Consider the following 23,392-nt stretch of genomic DNA (forward strand, 5'->3'; position numbering starts at 1 on the left):
CTGCAGAATAGAAATGTAAGGCAGAATTGCAGTAGAAAATAGTTTAACGAGTCTGCTTTTATCAGGGCTATGGAAATTTCATGGAAAACTGATCTGCAACAAAGGCTACATTAAGGAATGTTAATCTGGCGGTTAGAGAAGGAGAAATGATTGCTATTTCTGGATAGGACAGTTCTGGAAAATCGCTGCAGTGCTTGGAGAAGTTCCAAAAGTTAATGGAACAGGTAGCCAAAAGTTTTGAAAAGTTTATGTCCTGGGTTTTCTAATGAAAGAAAAGGTTATAGGAAAAAGAATACAAAAACTGTACATATATATATATATATATATTGCGGATCGGATCATCCACAAAAAAAGAAACTCCAGATATTTGATATCTTTTTTTTCGAATGAGATTTCAATACCAGCAGCGGTTTCGTTAGATATCTTACAACTAAAATTCCGTAAATCCTAGTTAGATTCAGACTTTTTAATTATTGGCTTTCTCTTTTGCATCCAGGAAAGAGCTCTCATCTTCTTTTCCTTTTGAAGGTTACAGTAGCCCTTTTGAAAGTTACAGTAGCGAAACAATCAATTTATTGATATTGGAATGGAAGACCCAAAGGAGATTCTTTCAATGTATCATTTCTGGATTCAATGGAATTCATAGGTATAGGAAGAACCCGTCAAATATAGATTTTTTCTTTAGACAATCTTATTAATGATATGATATATAAGAACAACTACTACAAATAGTACTACACCCTTGATTTTTTCTTTCGATAATCTTATTAATGATATGATATATAAGAATCACTACAACAAATAGTACTACACCCTTGATCGTGAATATATATATATATATATATATAATTTTCCCTCAATTGTTCATAGCATATTGAATTCAGAAATATAAAACAAAACTATTTTCCAAATAAATATTTTTTTTATGAAATAGAAATGGTCCAAATAATGCTAGTACGGACTTGGAAAAAAAGCACCTAGAAGAATGGACATGAAAGTAATAATTGTGAAAATTAAGTCAATAAGAAAAAAACTGTGATTTTTTCTTCAGAAAATGTTGCCAATAATATCCTAATATACATACGACATAACTATGGCCTCCTCCAAAAGAATAATATATCTGCTATCATCAAATTTACAATTTCTTGTGGAGGATGATTAAGTAATCAAATTAAATAATTCTAATAACATTACAAAACAATTCCAATATGGAGACTTCATCCAATTTTGTTTCCTAAGTATCAACAGCAACTTGAATCCTCTTGCTGTTAGCATCTTCATTGTCAAGCAACAATCTCTGGTCGAATTCTTCTGCTGTTGCCATTGCTGTTGGCATCCCAATTTTCTGTTATCATCGCATAAACACAATGTCACTTACCTACTCAGCTCCACAAGGATTTCCATCCAGTTATAATATGTATTGCTCCACTTAAGGAAGCTGATGCAAGATCAGCTTCTTTTACTGTCTTAAAATTCTCTCAAAGTTCAAACTATTATTTACCTTATTTAATGATGAATCGCTCTGTCGTTCAAGTTCACGTAATTGTTGCATTGTCATCTCACACCATTCATCAATCCAAACAAAACAATTCCGATGACTCTCTAAGAAAAGAGCCCTTTCCCCCTGCATAAGTTGATTTTGAGAACATGCATTAAACTTGCAGTTCACACAATAAGAAATATATCATAAAGTTAAACTGGACTAAATAGTGCTATTTTCATCAATAATAGCACACTGTGCTCTAGGCTTGGAGTATCCTTTTGTAATTTTTTTTTTTTCCAATATCTTGTCTACCATGCGTATATTTGTCAATGGTGCTCTAAAGTTAGAAAAGGAAACTGAGCATTAACAATTACTTAAACTTTTGTGCTACGAATATTTACTTTTTAAAAGAGAAGAGAGTCTGATATTTAGCAGAACATACTCTTTGGTCCTCTTTTGTTCAAAAGATTTTCGTCTCTTGATATTTAGTTGGAACAACTATTTAATCCCCGAGTTTTTAAGCAGAACAGTCTTTTAGTCTATAAAAGTTTGGATCAAAGCATAATAAACCAGAAATATTAATTAGATGCTCCATTTAGAAACTCTGGTGCTAAAGTGAAGGATATCGTAACAGAAAAGATAAAGGGATGTGAACTAAGGATCATGTTCCTCAATTTGAAAAAGCCTGACCCAAGTGTTAATACTTCCAAATCTCAGGTTTTCTTTTTTTTTTTTTTTTTTGCTTTTGGTATGCGTCTGTTTAATGTTCCCTTGATACTTTTGATAGCCAGAACCAAAATGATAATTCCTTAGAAAACTTAAGACATAAAGCTATTTGCCTAAGGAGTAAAAATGAACAGAAATAGTGTCATATCTTGCAAAGAGCCCAATAAAGGTTACCGCTAATAAAGCCTGTTCAAGTCGATAACCAAAGCCCCAGTATGGTGCATCTACTGTTACCAACTTGTATGCTGTCATAACGGGATTGCACCTATCCTGCAATATCAGTATGCTATAATTAATAATCACAAATTAAAATGGTATAGGACTAAGTATTTAAAAGATGATACAAAAGGAGGCAACTAAATATTTTTTTTTTCCAACCAACAGCAAAGCTAATTGTATAGATATCAAACATTTCTACCATATACAGCCAAAGATTTTTTTTTTTTTTTTTTTTAATGACTTCTAGTTTATGGAAACTATAGGGAAAGGTTGCGCATCAGGAGGTTGCCCCAAGATTGGTTGATTAGTCATCCTGACTTGAAGCGGGCTCAAAAGATCAACCTTACTGAGTTTTCTTGAGTTTTCACTATCATTATCTGACAAAGGAAAATAACAAGACAAGCTTTTATATATTTATTAAGTTCAAAAATGGAATGTCTTTTTCACCTATTCTTCTCAAAGGGAAGGGTAATAAGTGGAAAATTCCTAAAACAAGTTGCAGAGTGAGGGAGACACTACAATAAACAGATGGCCACAATAATGAAAGAGCCCAAATCAAATTCCAAAAGTAGTTTACATCCATGTGTTTATGCACAATGTGTTCAATAACTAGTAGGTTAGATACTAACCTGCCATCCATCCAAAAGTGGACCACGACCAGTTCTCAAGGATTTGAATTTAGAGAAGTCCATATTGTTACTTCCAATTGCATAACTCCAATAATCTGTCTCTGCTGAAGCTATATCAATATATTCGACCTGCCTGACTGCTAGTTGTTCTTTGGTTAAACCATGCACCTAGTTTGACAAGCTTCACAGGTCATGAAAGGCTAAAGAAATCACCAATGAAGAATGTTTGCAGAAACATTCACTTGCTGGTGATACATCAGATCATAAAATTTCTGAAATCCACACAAAACCTATAGATAAAGAAACTTACATTTTCTGATTGACCGTTGTCAGCCCTATGAATAGTTTCAACAGTCAAAGAAAACTTGGTGAAATACGGGCACTGCAAAAACCCCCAAACCAAAATGAGCATGCTATTGACTGTCATATGAAGTTTGTTTGCAAGAAAAACAGAAATTTTGTAAATTGCAACCAAGAAACAAAAAAATTATACCTTGATTACTGGTGTTGTGGCATCCATATATCCAGAACCAACAAAAAAATGTCAATACAAGTTAACTAGCTATAGAAATAAAAATAGAATATCAGAACTCCAGCAAGAGAACATGGCAAACCTGTTTTGCATCTTGGATACGCATTCCAAGCTTCTTCTTGCATGATGAGGGCATCCGCTGGTGCAAAAGTTGTAAGCCAAGTGGGTGCTTTGCTGCAAACAGAATTGCAATAAACAGGAGATCAACACCTCAAGGATTAAAAACTGTTGTGTGTCTGTGTGTAGAGAGAGAGAGAAAGTGAGAGAAAACAGTAAAGAAATTATCAGGTATCAACATAGTGAAGAAATTACACAGATTATTAGTGATAGGTAGTTTCATTGACAACCAAAATTCTTAAAGTCAAAATTATAAGCAGTCAAAACCATGAAAGTTTCCTGAAAAAAAATGGGAACAGAAAGAAAGAGAGAGATGAAATTCACAGAAAAAAGGGCAAATAAATTCTTGTCCAAAATGCAACAGCCCTCTCCCAAAGGCATAACACTTAAATGAAGGTAAACAAACCATCTGTCTCTAAAACTTTCCTGTAGTTCTTAAGGGAAAAAAAAAACAACTAAACTCCTCCATTCTGTTATCTAATGAACAAACTAATTTAAATTCTTCTGTACAGTACTTGGGCCTCACATGCCCAAACTCAATACATTGAATCACATTTCTACCGGAAAGTGTCCAACCAAAGTAACACTTCCATTCATGCTACTCTAATCTTATGATCTTGTCTTTTTTATTAATGAAAAATGAATGACATAAGCCAATGCCTCTTTTGATTACCAAACATCTTTACAGTTTTAGCATTGACCATTATTGTTAGCACCAGAGAGACCTTGATGTCCTTGGGAATGTTTTGACATTAAAAGCATTCAATTATACGTGTCTCATCTATCAATTTCTAGTGGTCAATACTCTTCATAGCCATGATATTGATTATCGATCATTAATCTTAGTGCAACCAAGAATTATATCAGCAAGAACAGAAGAGTGATCATATAATCGACTGCAATATAATTAAGCTAAGTGCCTATAGTTAAATGCACCATCGCCACAGACATACAAGCATACACAAATTATCAGTGCACAACCTAGCCCATGCTTATAAGTCACCTGAAACTGTTCATCTATGAATAACAGCCAAAAGGCTCAAAACCATTAAATTTTTTCCTTTCTTCTTTTCAAATCATGGCAAGGCAATATTTTGAATTCCAATCAGTGGTAGTAAAGGTCAGAAAAAACAGAGTTGATTGCAGTTGTGAACTACCAATTCAGCGCCATCTTACCAAATTTAATTTTCCACTAAGCCTACTAGAGTCTTATGTTGATAAATACTACGTTACTAAGTATCTCAATTTTCCCAACTCAGAATTACCTTTGCAACCGATAAACTTTGGATGTGTATTGACACGTTCCAAGTAGATCATCCTCTAATGGCCTATTCTCCAAGACTTCAACACCCTCAGCACCGTTTGTATTCTGTTGCTGCATCCTCATGACCATGTACATCTGGGCTATCTGATACTGCAAACCCAAAAACAAAAATCATATATATACATATATAAAAAAAATTCTTTTAGCAAACGAAAAAATATTATATGCATATAAATGCGGGAATCGCATAATTTGTCATACCTCTTCCACTGACATGGGCATGACAATTCGGCTTCACAGCAAAAACCCCGTAACAATTCACAAGTCATGGAAATACCCAAGATATAAAATAATTTATATTCCAGTAAAATGAAATGTAAACAAGCTCGTAAATTTTGAATAAAAAATAAAATAAAATCCAAAATTTTGAATTTTGGAGCAATCCCAATTCAAATCATTCGTGAACAAATCCAAATATATAATTCATGAACACAAACTTTCATTTAATCATCGTCAAACATAAACATTGAAGAGAAGGATACAATTCCTTGATTTGAACCATTTTTTCTTCTACCAAAGAACACGCCTTTTACAATTTCACTCTCGCAGATAAAGTAAAGCTGCGAGAATGAATTGCTGTTAGGTTGGAATGGGTGAATTGATCAGAGAGATAGAGCAGGGAAGCGAGGAAAGAGACGAAAGATGAAAAAATCAATTGGCCGAAAAGAAGAATAATTAGAGAAATTACAAGTGTTGGAATGCAAAAAAATTAAAAAAACGCGTGGTGGGTTGAAACCAAAGCACGTCAAAGAGGCACGTTAGTGTATCATTTTTGACAGGGCCGATTCAATTATCAATTCTTGAAGCGTAGGCTCGTAGCCGACTTGCCGGCGTATCTTTCTTAAAAATAACTAAAAACACATATTATTGTAAGACAATTATAAGCGACTTCTGATTTATTTATTGTTGTCCAACTATGCTTAAAGTTCGGCACGTGCTAATAATAAGGTTCTGCTTCTGCTTCCATAATGATGTTATTTCCCAAAAAAGAAAAAAAAAGTTTTATAATCAAATTTTTATTTGGTGATTAACTGTACAATTTTGTAAAATAAAAACCATCAAACAATTTTGTACAATTTAAACAGTTTATATTACTCTTCAAAAAATAAAAAAAAAACAGTTTATATTACTGATATTATGTTAAAGGTATGATTATAAATATGCACAGATCATGCTAAATAAAATATATGCCATTTAATAAACTTCTTTTTTTTTTTAAAAGAGTATTTCTAATTTGCGTTCTCCAATTTATTTTGTAATAATTTTATCAGAGAATTATAGAATTAATTATTCTTTACCTGAATATCATGGAATAAACAATATTTATTTTTTACTCTTAAAAAGTATTTGGATGAGCGAAATATGAAAGAGATAAGATGAATAAAGGGAAATGATAATTTTGTCAATTTCAAAAAATTGTTTTGGCATTAACATTTTTAGCTTTGAGAATAACACTATCCAAAATAAAAAAAAATAGTACATTAGACAATATAATATATAAAAATAATTATACTCTTAATGTTCCTTTTACATTTTAACAATGAAAATAACTGAAACCAATCGTATTCTTTATTTTTCAAATATAATAATTTATTATTTTTCTTATTATATATTCTTTCAAGCATTAAAAAAAAAGTAAAACCAATCAAAATCACTATTTGATTTTAATTTTAAGCAGAAATTGATAGTTTTAAAATTATTTTATTTTAAAAATTAACTACGCGGCTCAATTCAAGTTTCAACTCATTTGAAAAATAAACGGAAGTCATGTCTATTAATTTTTCTTTCAGTAATTTAAATTTGCTTGCAATTAAAATTTTAATATATGATTCATAAAAGATTTTCTTTGCTCTTTCATTGTCTGTTTAAGTTCTGAATCATTTTTCTTTTCCAAAATGCCAACAAAAAGTCAAAAGAAATGTCAGATTTAATTATTATTTCAACAACCAAGGTCCACTTTGACTTGTCTTTCCATTATATCTGAACTTACAACGAAGCTTCCAGTCCATGTTGACTTTTCAATGTCCAAATTTCAAAATCTACATGACGAAAAGGTTTGCCTAATTTCCTTGCCCTCAGTCGATACCCCAGCTCCGTAGGACGGCCCGCCCCCCGCCGGGGGGTGGGGTGTTTAACTACACATTGCCGTCGGATCGGTTTGAATTGAAATCAAATCAGAACTATAGCGTATTATGGATAAATTAAAATTAGACTGAAATTGTTGGTTTCAAATTTTGAATCAAAATTTGTAGTTAAAGATCATGTGAGTTGTTAAAATGTGAACTTGAATCAGTCTGAAATCAGTGATTATAATCTAATTCGAACCAAAAAATTTATATTTTTTATTTTCAAAAATTTATAATCACTTAGCTTATTCTAAATAAATCTTTGACTGCATAGTATGCTTTACTTAAAAAGTTGAAAATCTAAAAAAGTAAAATAGCAATAAAAAATGTGAAATATTTAGTTTAAAATTATATTGTTTGATATAAATGGGAATTTAAATTTTTCTCCTTTTATTTTTTTTACTTAGTTTGAAATTACATTGCTTAAAGCATTTCTCAAAATTTTCTAACAATTGATTTAATTAATAATATTTAGATAAAATAAAGTGATAATTTATTTAATTATTTTGTATTCATTTGTAAAGTTAATTAAATTTATTTCTATATGAGTATGAACATTTTAAAAGCTATTTAAAATAAAATTTATCAATATTTTAAATTCATTTTATTTTTTTGAAAGAAAGGAGTAACTTTAAAATTAATTTTTTTTTTAAAGTAATATTTATGTCGCCGAAAACTATGATAGAAATTATTAATTCATCAGAACCATATCGGAATTTCCGGCGACACGGAATTGACGGTTTAATGAACTGACTATGCCTAAAGTTGACTTGCCACTTTTACTTGGACAGGCGCACATCGATTGATTTGATCCCGAATCAATTTAAACTAAACCAATTGAAGACATAATTCAGATAACTGAGTCCAACCAAACAACAAAATAATTGAAATTGTTTTGATTTGGTTAATTAGGCTTCATTTAATTACTTTGGAGAGTAAAAAAATTTTGATTAGACACTGTATAAAATTATATGCAAATTAAAAACTGTTCAATTATTTCAGTCTGAAAAATAAATTCCAATCAAATCACAAGAAATCAATCCAATTAATTGGACTTTCAGACTTTCAGTTAGTTCCTTCCTAACAGTGATCGCCCCTAAGTGGTGATGCCCTGAAATATCAGTTTTGACTATAAAGTAAAATTGCAATTGATATTTTAAAATCGATATAAAATTCAAAAACTCAATGGTTTGGATGAAATTGTAAATACACGAAACAATTATTTTTTTTTTTATTTTTAAATTAGAAGGCATATTCCTTAACAAACTAGCTTTTATGCTTGGGTGCTGCACTTTTTATTTATACTTTATAATATAAAGTTTTATTAGTTTAAATTACATAAAGTATGGTTTTTTTATAATGCAAAGAATACGCAAAACATTATTAACAACATATTTTTAAAAATTTTCCAAAAAAACAAAATTGAATAAATAAATTTTTTTATTTATTAGAAGGTCCAAAGCGTCGAAAGACCTATTATTTACTTAATAAATTGGTGAAAACTCGTATAGTCGAAAGGTTTGGAACCTAATACTTGTTACTTCTCTCCTATAAGTGAAAAGGCTAAATTATCATACTTGGTTGGCAAATAAATAATTTTTAAATGTTAATAACATTTTTTATTCCTTAAATTAATCATATCTCATAATGATATTCCAATGTGTATATCAAAAAAATTTAATACTTAAATTACATAATTCTATTTATTCCAATATAAATAAAATTAATTTCATAGTTATAGAGGAGGATTTTTTATGCAAAAACTATTTTTCAATCTGATATAACCATCTTGATCAGTTAAATATATTATTTTTAGTATTGAAACTGCTACTTCATTTGGTGGATTCTTCACAAAGTAAAATTGTTATTTATTATTTTAATTATTTTTCACTAACTATTGAACAATACAGAAAACTTTTTATTTTGATACTAAAATCACTAATTAAATTTTAGTTTTAGTGCAATACAAATATTAGATTTATATATAATTTTAAATTAATTTGTAAATAATTTTCTAAATAATATTATTTTTGCCATTTGTTCAGATTTTAAAAAGAATGTGATAAGATGCATTTTAGAAAAGATAGAGAATAGTTATTGTGTCTAATAGTAGCATGAGAGGGAGCAGCACCATATTTAATATAGACATTACACACAATTGGTTATAAAATCCACTGGGTCCTATGAGACCATAGAACAACGGAGTTGTAAAATTCACAAATTTATAAAACAATTGATCGTAGATATAGAATGAAAAAGAGCAGAATCGATTGAATCACGAACAAGGTAAAATTTAAATTGTAGAACAAACAAATAAATGCAGTAGAATCCAATTTTGAAGATATCAAAACTTCGCTATGGATGATTCAGGCGATGATAGAGTAGACAATTAAATCGCTATGGATGGTATCTCTAAAGATACAACTAGAAATACCACTAAAAGAGAGAGATGTGAATATAGAGAAAATTCTCTAAGTTCTATTAATTTTAAAAACTATTAATTAAATTCAGAGATTATGATCGATGGTAGCAGTCACATTCATGGTTAGGCTAAGTCCAACAACTAATTAGAAAATAAAAATCCTACTAAGAGGTCATTTAGTTCAGTTAATTTATGCAACCAATAATTGATTTGCACCTAATAATAAAGTTGTTGGTATTTATTAAGCTTCTTAATCAGAAGCGGATAGAAGTCACGATTAACCTCTAATTTCATTAGCTACTTTTTGAATAGTGGTGTCAAAGTGTTACGACACAAGAACATGATTCACATAACACACAAATTAAACAAATTAGGGCTGTGCCTAAATTATTTCGTGTCATAAATAAATAACTCGTATATGATGCAAATTTGAATGAGCGTGACGGGTTGACTCGCAGAACTTGTCTAATATGTTTATGAAGGGTAAAGTGTTAGATTTTTTTAAGATATATGTGATTCATGTATGATCCATTTAATTTAGATCTATATATGACTCGCTTAATTAAACGGATTATATATATATAGTATTCATATTACCTATTTAATTTTTTTTTAAGTCAGCAATCAAATCAATTTTATTAGATAATAATAATAAAAAGGAAAAAACTTATTAAATCCGAGCGAAACTAAATCCAAGCCAACAAGCTTTCTCCAATACATCCAAAGAACCTATGCTCATAATTGATAAGAAAAACCTATACATAGACAAACTAGAGAACCTCTCTATATTTTTAGTATCATGTTCGAACTTAAATCACGATTACTTGTATTGATTCTAATCATATTGCCTGCTAAATGGATCAATTAAATTTAATTGTACCGCGTATTAAACGGGTTGGTATTAAACCCGACATACCAACCCCTATTTACCCTCCATGTTAACGAGTTTTAAAACTAAACTATTGTAGCCAAGACACTACTGTATCAGACATGTTATGCTTAAAATGCTAAAATTCTATGCTCCCCCGGTTGGCTAGTCTGGTGGAGAAAAGGCTCCTTTTAGAAACACCACACATGACATATAATTCCTACCTATCCAAATTAACATGCTAACTATAATTTCAAATTTTATCCAATTTTTTTTTTTTTTTTTGTCTATGATACAAAACCACTTCGAGAAATTCATTAATCAATACATGTCAAATGATTTGGAACATATGCTACGCGAGAAAAAGATCGGTTATTTCTGTTAGTAATAATTTACATTAAATTAGTAAAAACTTCCATTTCAAAATGGTTAATCGATACTTATTAATAAAAAAAATTAACAAAAAGTTAAGATAAAAATTATAATTTTCTGGTTAAATTATATTTGTAATAATATTTGGTTTGATTTCTATCTTTAATGCATTTATTTTATTCTGATTTTGTTGTTCAACTTTCGTATCACATAATACCATGTTGAGCTCATGATATCTCATGGAAAATTTTCTTTTCCGTTGCTTTTATTTTTTATTTTTTTATTTTTTGTGGTGGCTTTCTTTTCATTTGTGTTCATTTCTTTTTTTACAAAGAAAAAGAAAGATAGAAAAGACAGGAAGAATCCATTTGTAGATAGACTGTGACATGTGTACGTGGCTTGATTGGTTTGTAGATAATTATCCCTTCCAACATCACAGTGGGAGAGACGTCTTCCTCTTTTCTCATATGTCATTTCTTGGCTTCATGATTAGTTAATTAGCTATTTTAAAACCATAAATAATTATTTTATTAGACTTTAGTTACAGAAAAAAATTATTAAAAAATTGAATATTGAAAATTAAAAGTTAAACTGTTTAATATTTTATAAAAAATTTCTTTCTACTTCTAAATGTTAATTATAAAATTAATATAAAATATAATTTTTAATAGTTTTGAAATGATAAAATTACAAAGAGTTTCTTTTATCGTACACGTTGAAAATGACTAATTATTATTATTATTATTATTTCAAATGTTAATCTTTCTTATCAAGATCATTTACGAATATAAAATTGTACCTATTTATTATTGTTTTTTTTAAAATAATGTTTCCTAGCTTTTAATATGTTGTAAATGGATTAATCCGTACATTAACCCGATCGTACATTAACCCGAACTTATTTCTCATTCCAACCAACATGCCAAATGGGCTCCGGTTAACCGAATCCATAACCCGCTTCATCACTAGTTTCCACGTGGCACTAACCCCTCTCCCCTCGTCCATATCCCAAAACCCTAAAGCTCTCTTTATATAACAAACACTATATACAGCTCCTGTACAAAATTTCATTAGTCAGCAACAATGAGAATATCCTCAGTCATAACCAGAACCTCCTTTTAGATATCCTTTTATTTTATAAAAATTAGGAGAAAAGAAAACCCTAAATTCTTTCACCATCTCTCGCTCGCCCTCTGTGTCACACTGCAGCGAAAATGAGCCACTCTTTAGCCAACTGTGAAGCTTTTTCTTCCACTTCCATTTTCTCCAGCAAATCAATTTCTTACAGCTTACCCTTTATCTCCAAATCGAGTAATTTGGGTTTATTTACTCATAAAAATCACAAGTTTTCTTCTCTAAATCTCCAGCCATGGCAGCCACGGCGGAGCCGCCACACAAAGCGGTGCCACCGAGTCAGCTCTGTCCGTTGCAGCGCGGAAATGACGACGAAGGTTTTAACAGAAACTCCCAAAGTAGGCAAACGCACAGATTTAAAGAAAATTATGATTCTTGGAGCAGGTCCTATTGTCATTGGGCAAGCTTGCGAGTTCGATTACTCAGGTACTCAAGCTTGTAAAGCATTGAAAGAAGAAGGATACGATGTCATTTTGATTAATTCGAACCCGGCTACTATTATGACCGACCCGGATATGGCAGACAGAACTTACATTACGCCAATGACGCCGGAGTTAGTAGAGCAAGTGATAGAAAAAGAGCGACCGGACGCTTTGCTACCCACCATGGGTGGCCAAACGGCGTTAAATCTAGCGGTGGCTTTAGCTGAAAGTGGTGCTCTAGAGAAGTATAATGTGGAGTTAATTGGAGCTAAACTTGATGCTATAAAAAAAGCAGAGGACAGAGACTTATTCAAGCAAGCTATGAAAACTATTGGTCTTAAAACGCCGCCGTCTGGTGTCGGGAATACTCTTGATGAGTGTATTGAAATTGCTAATCAAATTGGAGAGTTTCCATTAATTATTAGACCGGCTTTTACTTTGGGCGGGACTGGAGGCGGTATTGCTTATAATAAAGAGGAGTTTGAGGCAATTTGTAAGGCGGGTTTGGCTGCAAGTTTAACTTCACAAGTTTTGGTGGAGAAATCTTTATTAGGATGGAAAGAATATGAATTGGAAGTAATGCGTGATTTAGCTGATAATGTTGTGATTATTTGTTCAATTGAGAATATTGATCCAATGGGGGTGCATACAGGTGATTCAATAACCGTGGCTCCGGCTCAGACTTTGACTGATAAGGAGTATCAAAGATTGAGGGATTATTCAATTAAGATTATAAGGGAGATTGGAGTGGAATGTGGAGGCTCTAATGTGCAATTTGCTGTTAATCCTGTTGATGGTGAGGTTATGGTGATCGAGATGAATCCTAGAGTTTCGAGGTCTTCAGCTTTGGCTTCTAAAGCTACTGGCTTTCCTATCGCGAAAATGGCTGCTAAGTTGTCAGTTGGGTATTCATTGGACCAGATTCCTAATGATATTACTAAGAAGACTCCAGCAAGTTTCGAACCTTCTATAGATTATGTGGTGACTAAGGTAAGTATCTGTTATTTTAGCTACTGCATATGTTTCTGTTTGATTTAATTTAATTAGGAAGATAAGCAATTAAGATAAGCAATTTTTGCTTGTTTACCTGACTTATTTTTAAGGGACGTATTAATTTTTTTTGTTTGGCAAGGTTGTTTGTCCAAAAAAAAAAAAAGGAAAAAAGAAAAAAGAAAAAAGGTGAACTGTTGTAGTTATAAGGAGATGATTTTTTCAAAATGCATGGAGCAAATGTGAATAACTAACTTTCTCATTCCTTTCTCATTCCCTCTTCTTTTTGTTAGTGGTGACTTGATTGGTTTGAAAGAAGTTGGTTGCGGTAGTTCACTAATCTGGGCATGAAGTTGGAGGTCTAATTCTAAACTATATAATAGTGTGCTTAGTTTTGGAGGTTAATGACTACAGTTACCATTGTGAAGAAGGTGGCCATTTGTAATACTCACAGCTGGATGCTGCCTCGAGATATTAGAATGCTACAGATCCATCTCAATTTCATCAACAATATTATGTATGCATAGCACTACAGGACGCAAAGATTAGTTTTATAAATAATTTTAATATTTTTATTTTATATTTATGTATTTTCCTCATCATCAATTTTACCTTGTCAATTCACTTCATAATTGATTTGTTTCTCACTGGTCACTTCAGCAAAATTTTCATCCTTCTTACCATAATGATTTGAATTTTCTTATCCATATGTAGATCCCTCGGTTTGCATTTGAGAAATTCCCTGGTTCACAGCCAATTCTGACAACCCAGATGAAATCTGTTGGTGAAGCCATGTCGATAGGTAGGACATTTCAAGAGTCCTTTCAGAAAGCAGTTCGGTCAATGGAGTTGGGATATTCAGGATGGGGTTGCGGACAAGTTAAAGAACTTGACTGGGATTGGGACCAGTTGAAGTACAGTCTCCGAGTTCCGAACCCAGATCGCATTCATGCTGTTTATGCTGCAATGAAGAAGGGAATGAAAGTTGATGAAATTCATGAACTAAGTTTAATTGATAAATGGTTCCTTACTCAGCTTAAAGCATTGATAGATGTGGAACAATATCTTATGACTAAGAGCTTGTCTGCTCTGACTAAGGATGACTTCTATGAGGTTAAAAAGCGTGGTTTCAGCGATAAGCAGATAGCTTTTGCTACTAAATCAACTGAGAAGGAAGTTAGATCTAGACGGCTGTCTCTTGGAGTTACTCCAGCATATAAGAGGGTGGATACCTGTGCTGCAGAGTTTGAGGCTGATACTCCTTATATGTACTCCTCCTATGATTTTGAGTGTGAATCAGCTCCCACCAAAAAGAAGAAGGTTCTGATTTTAGGTGGGGGACCCAATCGAATTGGGCAAGGAATTGAATTTGATTACTGTTGTTGCCATACATCTTTTGCACTACAGGTTTGTGTTTTTAATTTTACCCAGTACTTAAGACCTTTGAATTGAATAAACTTTAATGAATGACCTGAAACTATTGATTTACAAGAAAGAACTTGTATCCAGACTTTGTCTTAATCACTTATTTGCTGGAAATCACTGGACTTTTTTTTTTTTTTCTTAAGTGCATGTTAAGTGTTGTTAAGACAAATGTTTAGCTTTTAAATAAACATGTTTGTTGTTGAGAGTAATTAATAATAGGCACAAATAAAATTTGTCTGCGTACTGGATTGTTGTTGATTGAATTGCATCAGGGTACATCTAAACAATTTGCATCTGTGGCTGGATAGATATTTGTATTCAATTCTGTACTGCCTACTCTTTTGCTGTTACATGAATGCATAATCTGATATAAAAGCTATTCTGAGGGCTTCATGTAATTCTATAGTCGTCTTATGGACAAATTCCTATGAAAATTTGTTGTTGGTTGCCTTGTTGCAGTCAAATGTTTAGCTTTAGGTATATCATCTTCATATTTCCTTATTGCATTCCCTTTCCTTGTATGCAGAGTGCAGGATATGAAACAATTATGATGAACTCAAATCCTGAAACAGTATCCACTGATTATGATACAAGTGATCGTCTCTACTTTGAACCCTTGACAGTTGAAGATGTTCTGAATGTAATTGATCTCGAAAGGCCTGATGGAATCATTGTACAGTTCGGAGGTCAAACACCCCTGAAGCTGGCTCTGCCTATCGAGCAGTATTTAGATGAACATAAGCCCGTTGCTTCTAGTGGAGCTGATCGTGTGCGCATATGGGGTACATCACCAGATTCCATTGATGCTGCTGAAGATAGAGAGAGGTTCAATGCAATTATTAAAAAGTTACAGATTGAGCAGCCAAAAGGAGGCATAGCTAAGAGTGAAGCTGATGCACTTACTATTGCAACAGAAATAGGTTACCCTGTTGTTGTTCGTCCTTCTTATGTGCTGGGTGGCCGCGCAATGGAGATTGTATATAATGACGAAAAGCTAGTGACCTATCTTGAAAATGCTGTTGAGGTGGACCCAGAACGTCCTGTTTTGATTGATAGATATTTATCTGATGCCGTTGAGATTGACGTGGATGCCCTAGCAGATTCATATGGTAACGTGGTAATAGGTGGGATAATGGAGCACATTGAGCAAGCTGGGGTTCATTCTGGTGACTCAGCTTGCATTCTTCCCACCCAAACTATATCATCTTCCAGCTTGGCGACTATCAGGTCTTGGACTACAAAATTGGCAAAGAGTCTCAATGTTTGTGGACTCATGAATTGCCAGTATGCTATCACAGCATCTGGAGAGGTTTATCTGCTTGAGGCAAATCCTCGTGCTTCTCGTACTGTCCCATTTGTCTCTAAGTCAATTGGCCATCCCTTGGCTAAATATGCTGCTCTTGTTATGTCTGGGAAATCACTTAATGACATTGGCTTCACAGAAGAGGTGATACCATCACATGTGGCTGTCAAGGAAGTAGTTCTTCCATTTGAGAGGTTACCTGGCTGTGATGTGGTGTTAGGGCCTGAAATGAAAAGTACTGGTGAGGGAATGGGTATTGATTTTGTGTTTAGTCTTGCATTTGCAAAAGCTCAAATTGCTACTGGGCAGAAGCTACCACTTTCTGGAACCGTGTTCATCAGCTTAAATGACTTCACGAAACCCAGTCTTGAAAAACTTGCAACGGCCTTTTTACAACTAGGGTTTAAGATTATTGCGACTTCAGGAACAGCTCATTTTCTGGAACTGAAAGGTATCCCTGTGGATCGAGTGCTGAAAATGCATGAGGGGCGTCCGCATGCTGGTGATACGCTTGCTAATGGGCAAATCCAATTGATGGTGATCACAAGCTCTGGTGATTCACTTGATCAGATTGATGGGCGGCAACTGAGGAGGATGGCTCTTGCCTATAAGGTTCCTATAATAACAACAGTTGCCGGTGCATTGGCAACTGCTGGGGCAATAAAGAAATTGAAATCCTGCTCTATTGATATGATAGCCCTTCAGGACTTCTTTACAGTTCAGGTACATGAAGATAGTAGTAAAAACTTGCAATCAGCTTCTTCTTCTCTATGATTTATCGATTGTGTTTGTTCTTATTAGTATGAATTTTATTTTATTTAAATCTATGTTGTATTTGATCTTGTCTGCAATGGATTTGCTGTTTCATCTATTTCTTTGCAGTACTTTCAACTTTGTTTTACCTTTTACTTGGAATGGCTTGTGGGTTGATAATAGAATGCTGAATCCCAGATCTTTATGTGGGATTGGTAAAATGGTATGATTTGAAGATCTTTATGTGCCAGTGGCCACTGCTATATAAAAAATGTAGTTGGTGTTGTGGTACATAATTAGATAACATAAATAAATAAGAAATATTTTATAAAAAATACTGTGAATGCTCTAAATTATCAAACTTGATTTGGTAGGAGGTTATTCAAATCTTAATTTAATACTAATTAAAATTTTGCCATATCTTGTCGAGTTAGGAAGATAAAAATTTGATTCATTTTGAAATATTTATTTTGCAAATTCAAGAAATGTTGTATGTTCAAGAAACATTGTGTGTATAGCATTTCTTTTATAGCAATCCCGTTCCAAATCCAAAAGCTGCTTAATCGATTCATTCTATCTTCCTTGATCATACAGGTATAAATTTTTTATCCTTCCAGAAAAGGACGCTTCCGAAAAATTTAATTTGGGAGATTTAAATTGCTTATCAACCCTTCCTTGAATTTAGGAGATTTAAATTGCTTATCAATTCAATCAACACTTTATTTTATATATATATATATATATATATGCATAATTTAAAAGAAAAGAAATGGGTTTAGCAAGAAGTGATGAATCATTCAAATTTGCAAATAATTTTTAAATTACAGTCCTTTGATTAATTATTGGGCCCATTGAAGGAATTTTATCCAATTAAATATGTATTGAAAAGGATATACATTCTAAACAACTTAAACAAAGTACTTAAAGTGGACTTTCTTCTCCTCCATATAACTAAATTTACTTGAGATGTGTATCTATTCTAATCTTTTTGCTTTAAGCGGTCAAGCCAAACCTATACTATACCTAACTCAACTAGCAAATATAGACTTTCTAGAACTTACCATCACACTTAGTCATTGATTTACATTACAAAATTTATTTTTTCTGCCAAATATTTTTTTTTTCTTTTCTTTTTCTTTTTGAACCTATGAATAAAAAAAAAAAAAAAAAAAAAAAAAAAAAAGATTCTTCAAAATCTCCCAAACTAATGGCCATATAACCCACAGTTTAATATTTTGATTAAACCTTGGTATATTTCTTGGTAATGATAGCAATTTATGTTTTAATCATGGTTTAGCTAAAGGGACTGCATTATTTCTTTTTTAAATCAAACAATAAACAATAATTAACTTTTTAATTATTAGTTGGATTGTATTAATTAAGTTGGACCAAATGTATAAAGTCATTCTTTTCTTTTTTATAAAAATTTTATTGTAGTGTCAACTTTTATTTTGATTTATTAATAAAATTATATTTATTAAACACTTTAATTTATAAAATTGATCATTATATTGAATGTTCAAATTTATAAAATTGGATCAATTATATACTTATCGCTATATAAAGATTATTTTTTTAAAAAATGAAACCCTAAGTCCGAAAACCTTGAACTCTAAACCCTAAATCCATAAATTAATGGTTAATTGTCTAATCACATGGCAATTCATAAGCATAATTAGTAGTTAAGGTCATGAGCAGGTCGATAATTGTCTCTCTCACAGGATATTGATTGTGACTCTGCTTTTCGTGCAGTTGAAATCAGATTTAAGATCCAATGGACGACCTTCTGTTTCTTGACAATGTTGATTTTTCCACCCATTTTATCACTTTCTTTTCTTCTATTTTCTTTTCGAAAAAAGGTATTGAGTAGATTCTTCCACCCCAGAAGAAATAAAAAATAAAAAAAAGAATATTTAGATTAGATAAAAAAAACAATAGTAATAAATATTACTAACGAGTTTTAATTTAGTAAAATTATAGTTTTTTTTTTTTTTTGTTATAATTAGGTTGCTAGTTTAAACTTGGCAAAATGAATATTTAATCTTGAATATTATTGGATTTTTTCATTAAATTTTTTAATTTTATTTATCATATAGAATTTTAAATTTTTTTTTTGAAAATTAAGTTTTTATTTAACTGGGAATTAGAGAGTGATAATTACGCCGGTTAGTTGCTAAGCATATTTATGATTAAGGTGCTCAGCAAGTTTTCCAATAACCTATATCTGATCCACCAATAAAAATTAATACATTGTCCTGTATTTGAACGAATCGAGTCAAGTCGAATTAATATATTAAACATTAATTCACAAGAGCTAATTAAAAATACAAAAGCGAATCGAGTCTATTTTTTTAATCAAAAAATATATATGTATATAGATAAATAATATTATTTTGTATTTTAATATATTATATAACAAAAATACTAATTAAATTTTTCCATAATATTTAATAGCTTTACTATCTTGAAATAATCATAAATAAAATAATTATATAAAAATATTAAATTAAAAAAAATTCAGTAGCTATTATTTTTATATAAAGTTAATAAAATTTAAATATAATATAAATAAAAATAAACTAATTAACAGTGGATAAGAAAAAAACTTCAAAATGCAAGTGATGAAATAAACCAGGACTTCAATCAACTATCAATTACTAATAAAAATCTTTATTGAACATCTTAAATAGTGTAGGAGTTTAAATATGCATTTTGCTTTTAAACTTCAATTTAAGGAAATTAATAAATAATAGTAATAATGTTAGTAAATATTAAATTTAACTAAGATTAATTAATTTTCCTTTTTTTTTATTTTTTATCATGGACTTTCTGTTATGTCACTGACCCAAGTGATAGGACTGTTTGTTGCTCCTAAGGGCACTACATGCACTCTCTAGTCTATGCTATGAGCTAAGTGGCGAGACGGGCAATGATCCAATAATTGTCAGCACAAAAAGTCTCGAAATTCTTGTTTCTCTTCTCTGGTTCCTACAAAAGGTTTCGAATCTTGTACCCTACAAACTGATAATCGGTCCCTCTCACTCCCCCGGCCCCTTCTTTTTTGGTTACAACCAGCCTTTAACCTTAGATTTTATTTTCATCTTCTGCAAATTCAACGTTTTGCTGTCACATAGACCCATCAACATATCTTATAACCTTCGTCTGCTTCTATCAGACGATCACGAAACTGACTTGTATCAGGCCCATTCAATTATATAACTTTTTATTATTTTATTATTAGTTAATGTGAGATTCATTTTTCCAACAATAAAACCACGTTGTATTCTTTTTTTTTTCCTCATTGAACGGTCAAAAATACTTTCTTTCTAATAGAAAACTGTTGTTATGACATTGTTAGAAAATGTTAGTTAACCTATATGCAGCTCATATGAGTGAGGGCAAGCACTCGTATTGCCGTGTCCGCTAATTTGTTCTTTTTTCTCTTCAGTGATTGAATTTTCTTGGACATGGCCAAACTTAATCTATAGCTGTACTCAGTTTCTTTAGTTTAATTGTCTTCTTTCCCCTTTCTTTGCTAGTAGTAACCGGTCTCAGTGGGATAGCGGTTGTAGCTTAAGACCTTCTTCCTCTCAAAACCGTGTGGGCCTTTTTAAGAATTTTATTTTTCTCTTGACAAGAAATTTTTAGACCTGAAGAATGAGGACTAGCTAGTGAAGTGAAGCCACTAGAAGCTTTTTAATTATGACAACTTGCAGTCATTTGGGACAAGATGACTTGTCATTCCCTTGAAATTCTGCAATTTTTAGTTCATCTTCCATTAGGGATTTTTTTTTTTTTTTTCGCTTTTTGGTTGAACAAATCTTCTTGTTGGCCTTATCTTTTTCTAGTCCAATTCACATTAATTTGGTTTGCAAACGTAGGTTTAAACATGGACAAGTATTTGAAAGTATTAAATAATTTGGTCAAGTCTCTAGAATGTTTTCATTTTGGTCCACATGATATATATAGATGGCTAAAATAATGCAAAATCTCTCTATATAGTTGAAGGGAACATGCCCTTATTTTGAAGACCATTCCTTATTGGCAAGAAAGATTAACCCTAACCATTGGTTTGGTTTGGCTTGGCTTAGCATTTATTATACACAGCAGCAAAAATCTACTTTTCATAATGAATTTTTGTTTGAAGAAGATAATAAATAAGCATGACTTGAATCTTCAAAGTACTATTGCCGTATAGCAAAGTGCACTTAACAAGGGATAATTAAATAAGTAAAGATTAATATTGTGACTATTCAACTTGATTAGGACATTTCTTCTTTGGTAGGACAAGATTTAGTATACTTCTTGTAGGACCCTTCAAATGATAATTTGAAGGCAACATTGCTCTCTCTTTCTCTATATATGTGAGCATAATTAGTATGTTAAGAAATTCTTTTTATTTATTATTAAAGTTATTCTAGAAATAAAATTTTCTTTTCATAATTTTAAGAACGGGTGTATATATGTATTTATCTAGTATTTTCAAAAGTATTATACAGAAAGTGCTTTTCAATGATATTTAATCATTGATAAAGAAAATAAGAGCTTGTTTTGTTTTTTTGCCAAATCCAAATATACAAATAATTTTTAATCATTTCTATTATAGTTAATGATTATCTGGAAGGTGATTCTTTGCTCCATCCTAAATCAAGAAATAGTGCTTTGAATTATTATGTACTAAACAATATCATGTGAATTCATATTCCTGCAGCTTGACATTCTGTGTCACTCTTTTAGCAAACAATGGAGTGTATTAAAGTTGATGAATTAATCTAGTCTATGATTTACATATTGTAAGCAAATTCTTAATCGTAGAAGTCGTTTGATGGCTAAGGAGACAAGCTAATCGTAGAAGCAAATTTCTTACCGATATGCTAATCTCAAACAATGAGATTTTATTCATGATTGTATTTCATTCTTATTTTCTTAATGTTATTGATTTTTATCCTTCAAAAAGTTGATGACTTGATGCTATAGCCCTAAGATTTTTGTTCTCCTCAAGAGCAATCACGAAATCACGAACTCCGGAGAAGATTAAATCTCATACTCGAAGGGTATAAAATACTATATATACATATATGCTTAATTTAAGTATAAAATTTATTTACAAATAATTTTATTAATAAATCAATTTACAAATCAAATAAAATTTCGTATATAATTAATTTGTAAGAGCTTAAAACTTTTTTTTTAAGAGCTACCAGAAATTTGGGCTAGGGTAAAAAAGATTATAAGAATGATTGAGAAGATATTTCTCAAAGGCAGTGAATATAAATAAATAAAAGTAATAAAAGGCTAATTAATGGAATATAAATAAAAGTAATAAATCACGTAACTGCCTCTCATTCATTTATTTAGATAAAAATGGTTTTACACAGGAATTAAGGAAAGAAATTTTTTTTCCAATTTACCCACAATATTGCATTAACTACGCCATTTTTCACTTAAATTCAATTATGTCATGCTCTCTTCATCTAAAAAAGTCAATTAATGCAAGAAGGATGCTAAATCCGTGCTCCATTGGAAAAACTACGAGCACATTCTCCATTTCAAGAAGGTTCGTATATAGAAATTGAAATTTTGCAACACCAGTGAACCAATTTCCAATAAAATTAAGAGTGCTCGAAATGGGCACAATATTTAAAATTGTACACTGCGGTTTAGAGGGAATTATAAGAATCGTACAAGAAAAAAGAATTGTGCCCATCAAATGAATTTTTCGTACATTTCTTAATCAAAATGAAGAGAGAAAGGAATAAAAACATTATTTTGAAAACTTGGTCATATTCAATGTATTTTTTGTATATTGTCTGCCACTATCTTGATATTTTTAAATTAATGTAATAAGGAAAGCTATATGAGGAGGCATATGAACTTTATACTTTGATTTTTTTTTACCAAATTTAAAAAGATTGTCTAAATAAATAGAACACCCTAATTAGATATTTTGTCCAAATAAATGAATAGGCGGAAGTATAATTTGGAATTAAATTTCAAAGTTATAATATATGCACATATATGCTATATACAAAATGATCTGCCTTTCACGATCCGTTGCATGAAGACATTTTAAGGGCTTTCCATATTTGTTATGGCTACTGTTATTTTGTCAAATTTCAAGAGCCTAACTTTATGGCGCTTTCGTGCATTGTGACAAGTATTAGATCATCAACACATGTTAAAAGCATGTTACATTAGAGTTCAAACATTCCACTCCCACGTTCGATCACAATACGAGATTTCAAAACTTCTGTAACATGTTTGAATCTCACAATTTCAAAGTTTGAACTTTTGAATTACATGTGAGTGTTGCTAACTATTGTTCATGCTCTTAAAAGGGTCAAGGTTGTTTTTAACATGTTATGTTCCCGTACTCTTTAACAGGTTTCATGACTCCCTTCTCATAAATACTTCGTTCATGGATCGAACATCATGTCTTTATAGAAATTGTCCGCTAAACTCAAGTGTGTCTTATCACTTACCCCACATAATCTTTTAATAGGATTTGTGATCGTTCCTTCTCATAAATACTTTTTAACAGGTGGAA

The 23,392-nt window shown here is 31.3% G+C and overlaps 2 protein-coding genes across 2 annotated transcripts; one reads left to right on the plus strand and one right to left on the minus strand.

Annotated features, from left to right (window-relative positions):
• Positions 1-1,018: 1,018 nt before the first annotated feature.
• Positions 1,019-5,893, minus strand: LOC105628145 (uncharacterized). Its single transcript, XM_012209493.4, has 10 exons — positions 5,513-5,893; positions 5,232-5,262; positions 4,972-5,120; positions 3,672-3,763; positions 3,551-3,558; positions 3,368-3,439; positions 3,058-3,225; positions 2,384-2,479; positions 1,502-1,624; positions 1,019-1,345 (listed from the first exon to the last, which is right to left on the minus strand). The coding sequence occupies exons 1-10, from the start codon at positions 5,530-5,532 to the stop codon at positions 1,235-1,237; spliced, it is 870 nt and encodes a 289-aa protein (XP_012064883.1). The 5' UTR covers positions 5,533-5,893; the 3' UTR covers positions 1,019-1,234.
• Positions 5,894-11,863: 5,970 nt separating this feature from the next.
• CARB (carbamoyl phosphate synthetase B) lies at positions 11,864-16,963 on the plus strand. The gene is made up of 3 exons (XM_012209492.4): positions 11,864-13,364; positions 14,079-14,771; positions 15,316-16,963. The coding sequence occupies exons 1-3, from the start codon at positions 12,033-12,035 to the stop codon at positions 16,864-16,866; spliced, it is 3,576 nt and encodes a 1,191-aa protein (XP_012064882.1). The 5' UTR covers positions 11,864-12,032; the 3' UTR covers positions 16,867-16,963.
• The last annotated feature ends 6,429 nt before the right edge of the window (positions 16,964-23,392 follow it).

This window comes from Jatropha curcas, chromosome 1, assembly GCF_041381405.1.
Source record: "Jatropha curcas cultivar XTBG-Jc1 chromosome 1, XTBG_Jcur_1.0, whole genome shotgun sequence".
In the NCBI taxonomy this organism is placed as follows: domain Eukaryota; kingdom Viridiplantae; phylum Streptophyta; class Magnoliopsida; order Malpighiales; family Euphorbiaceae; genus Jatropha; species Jatropha curcas.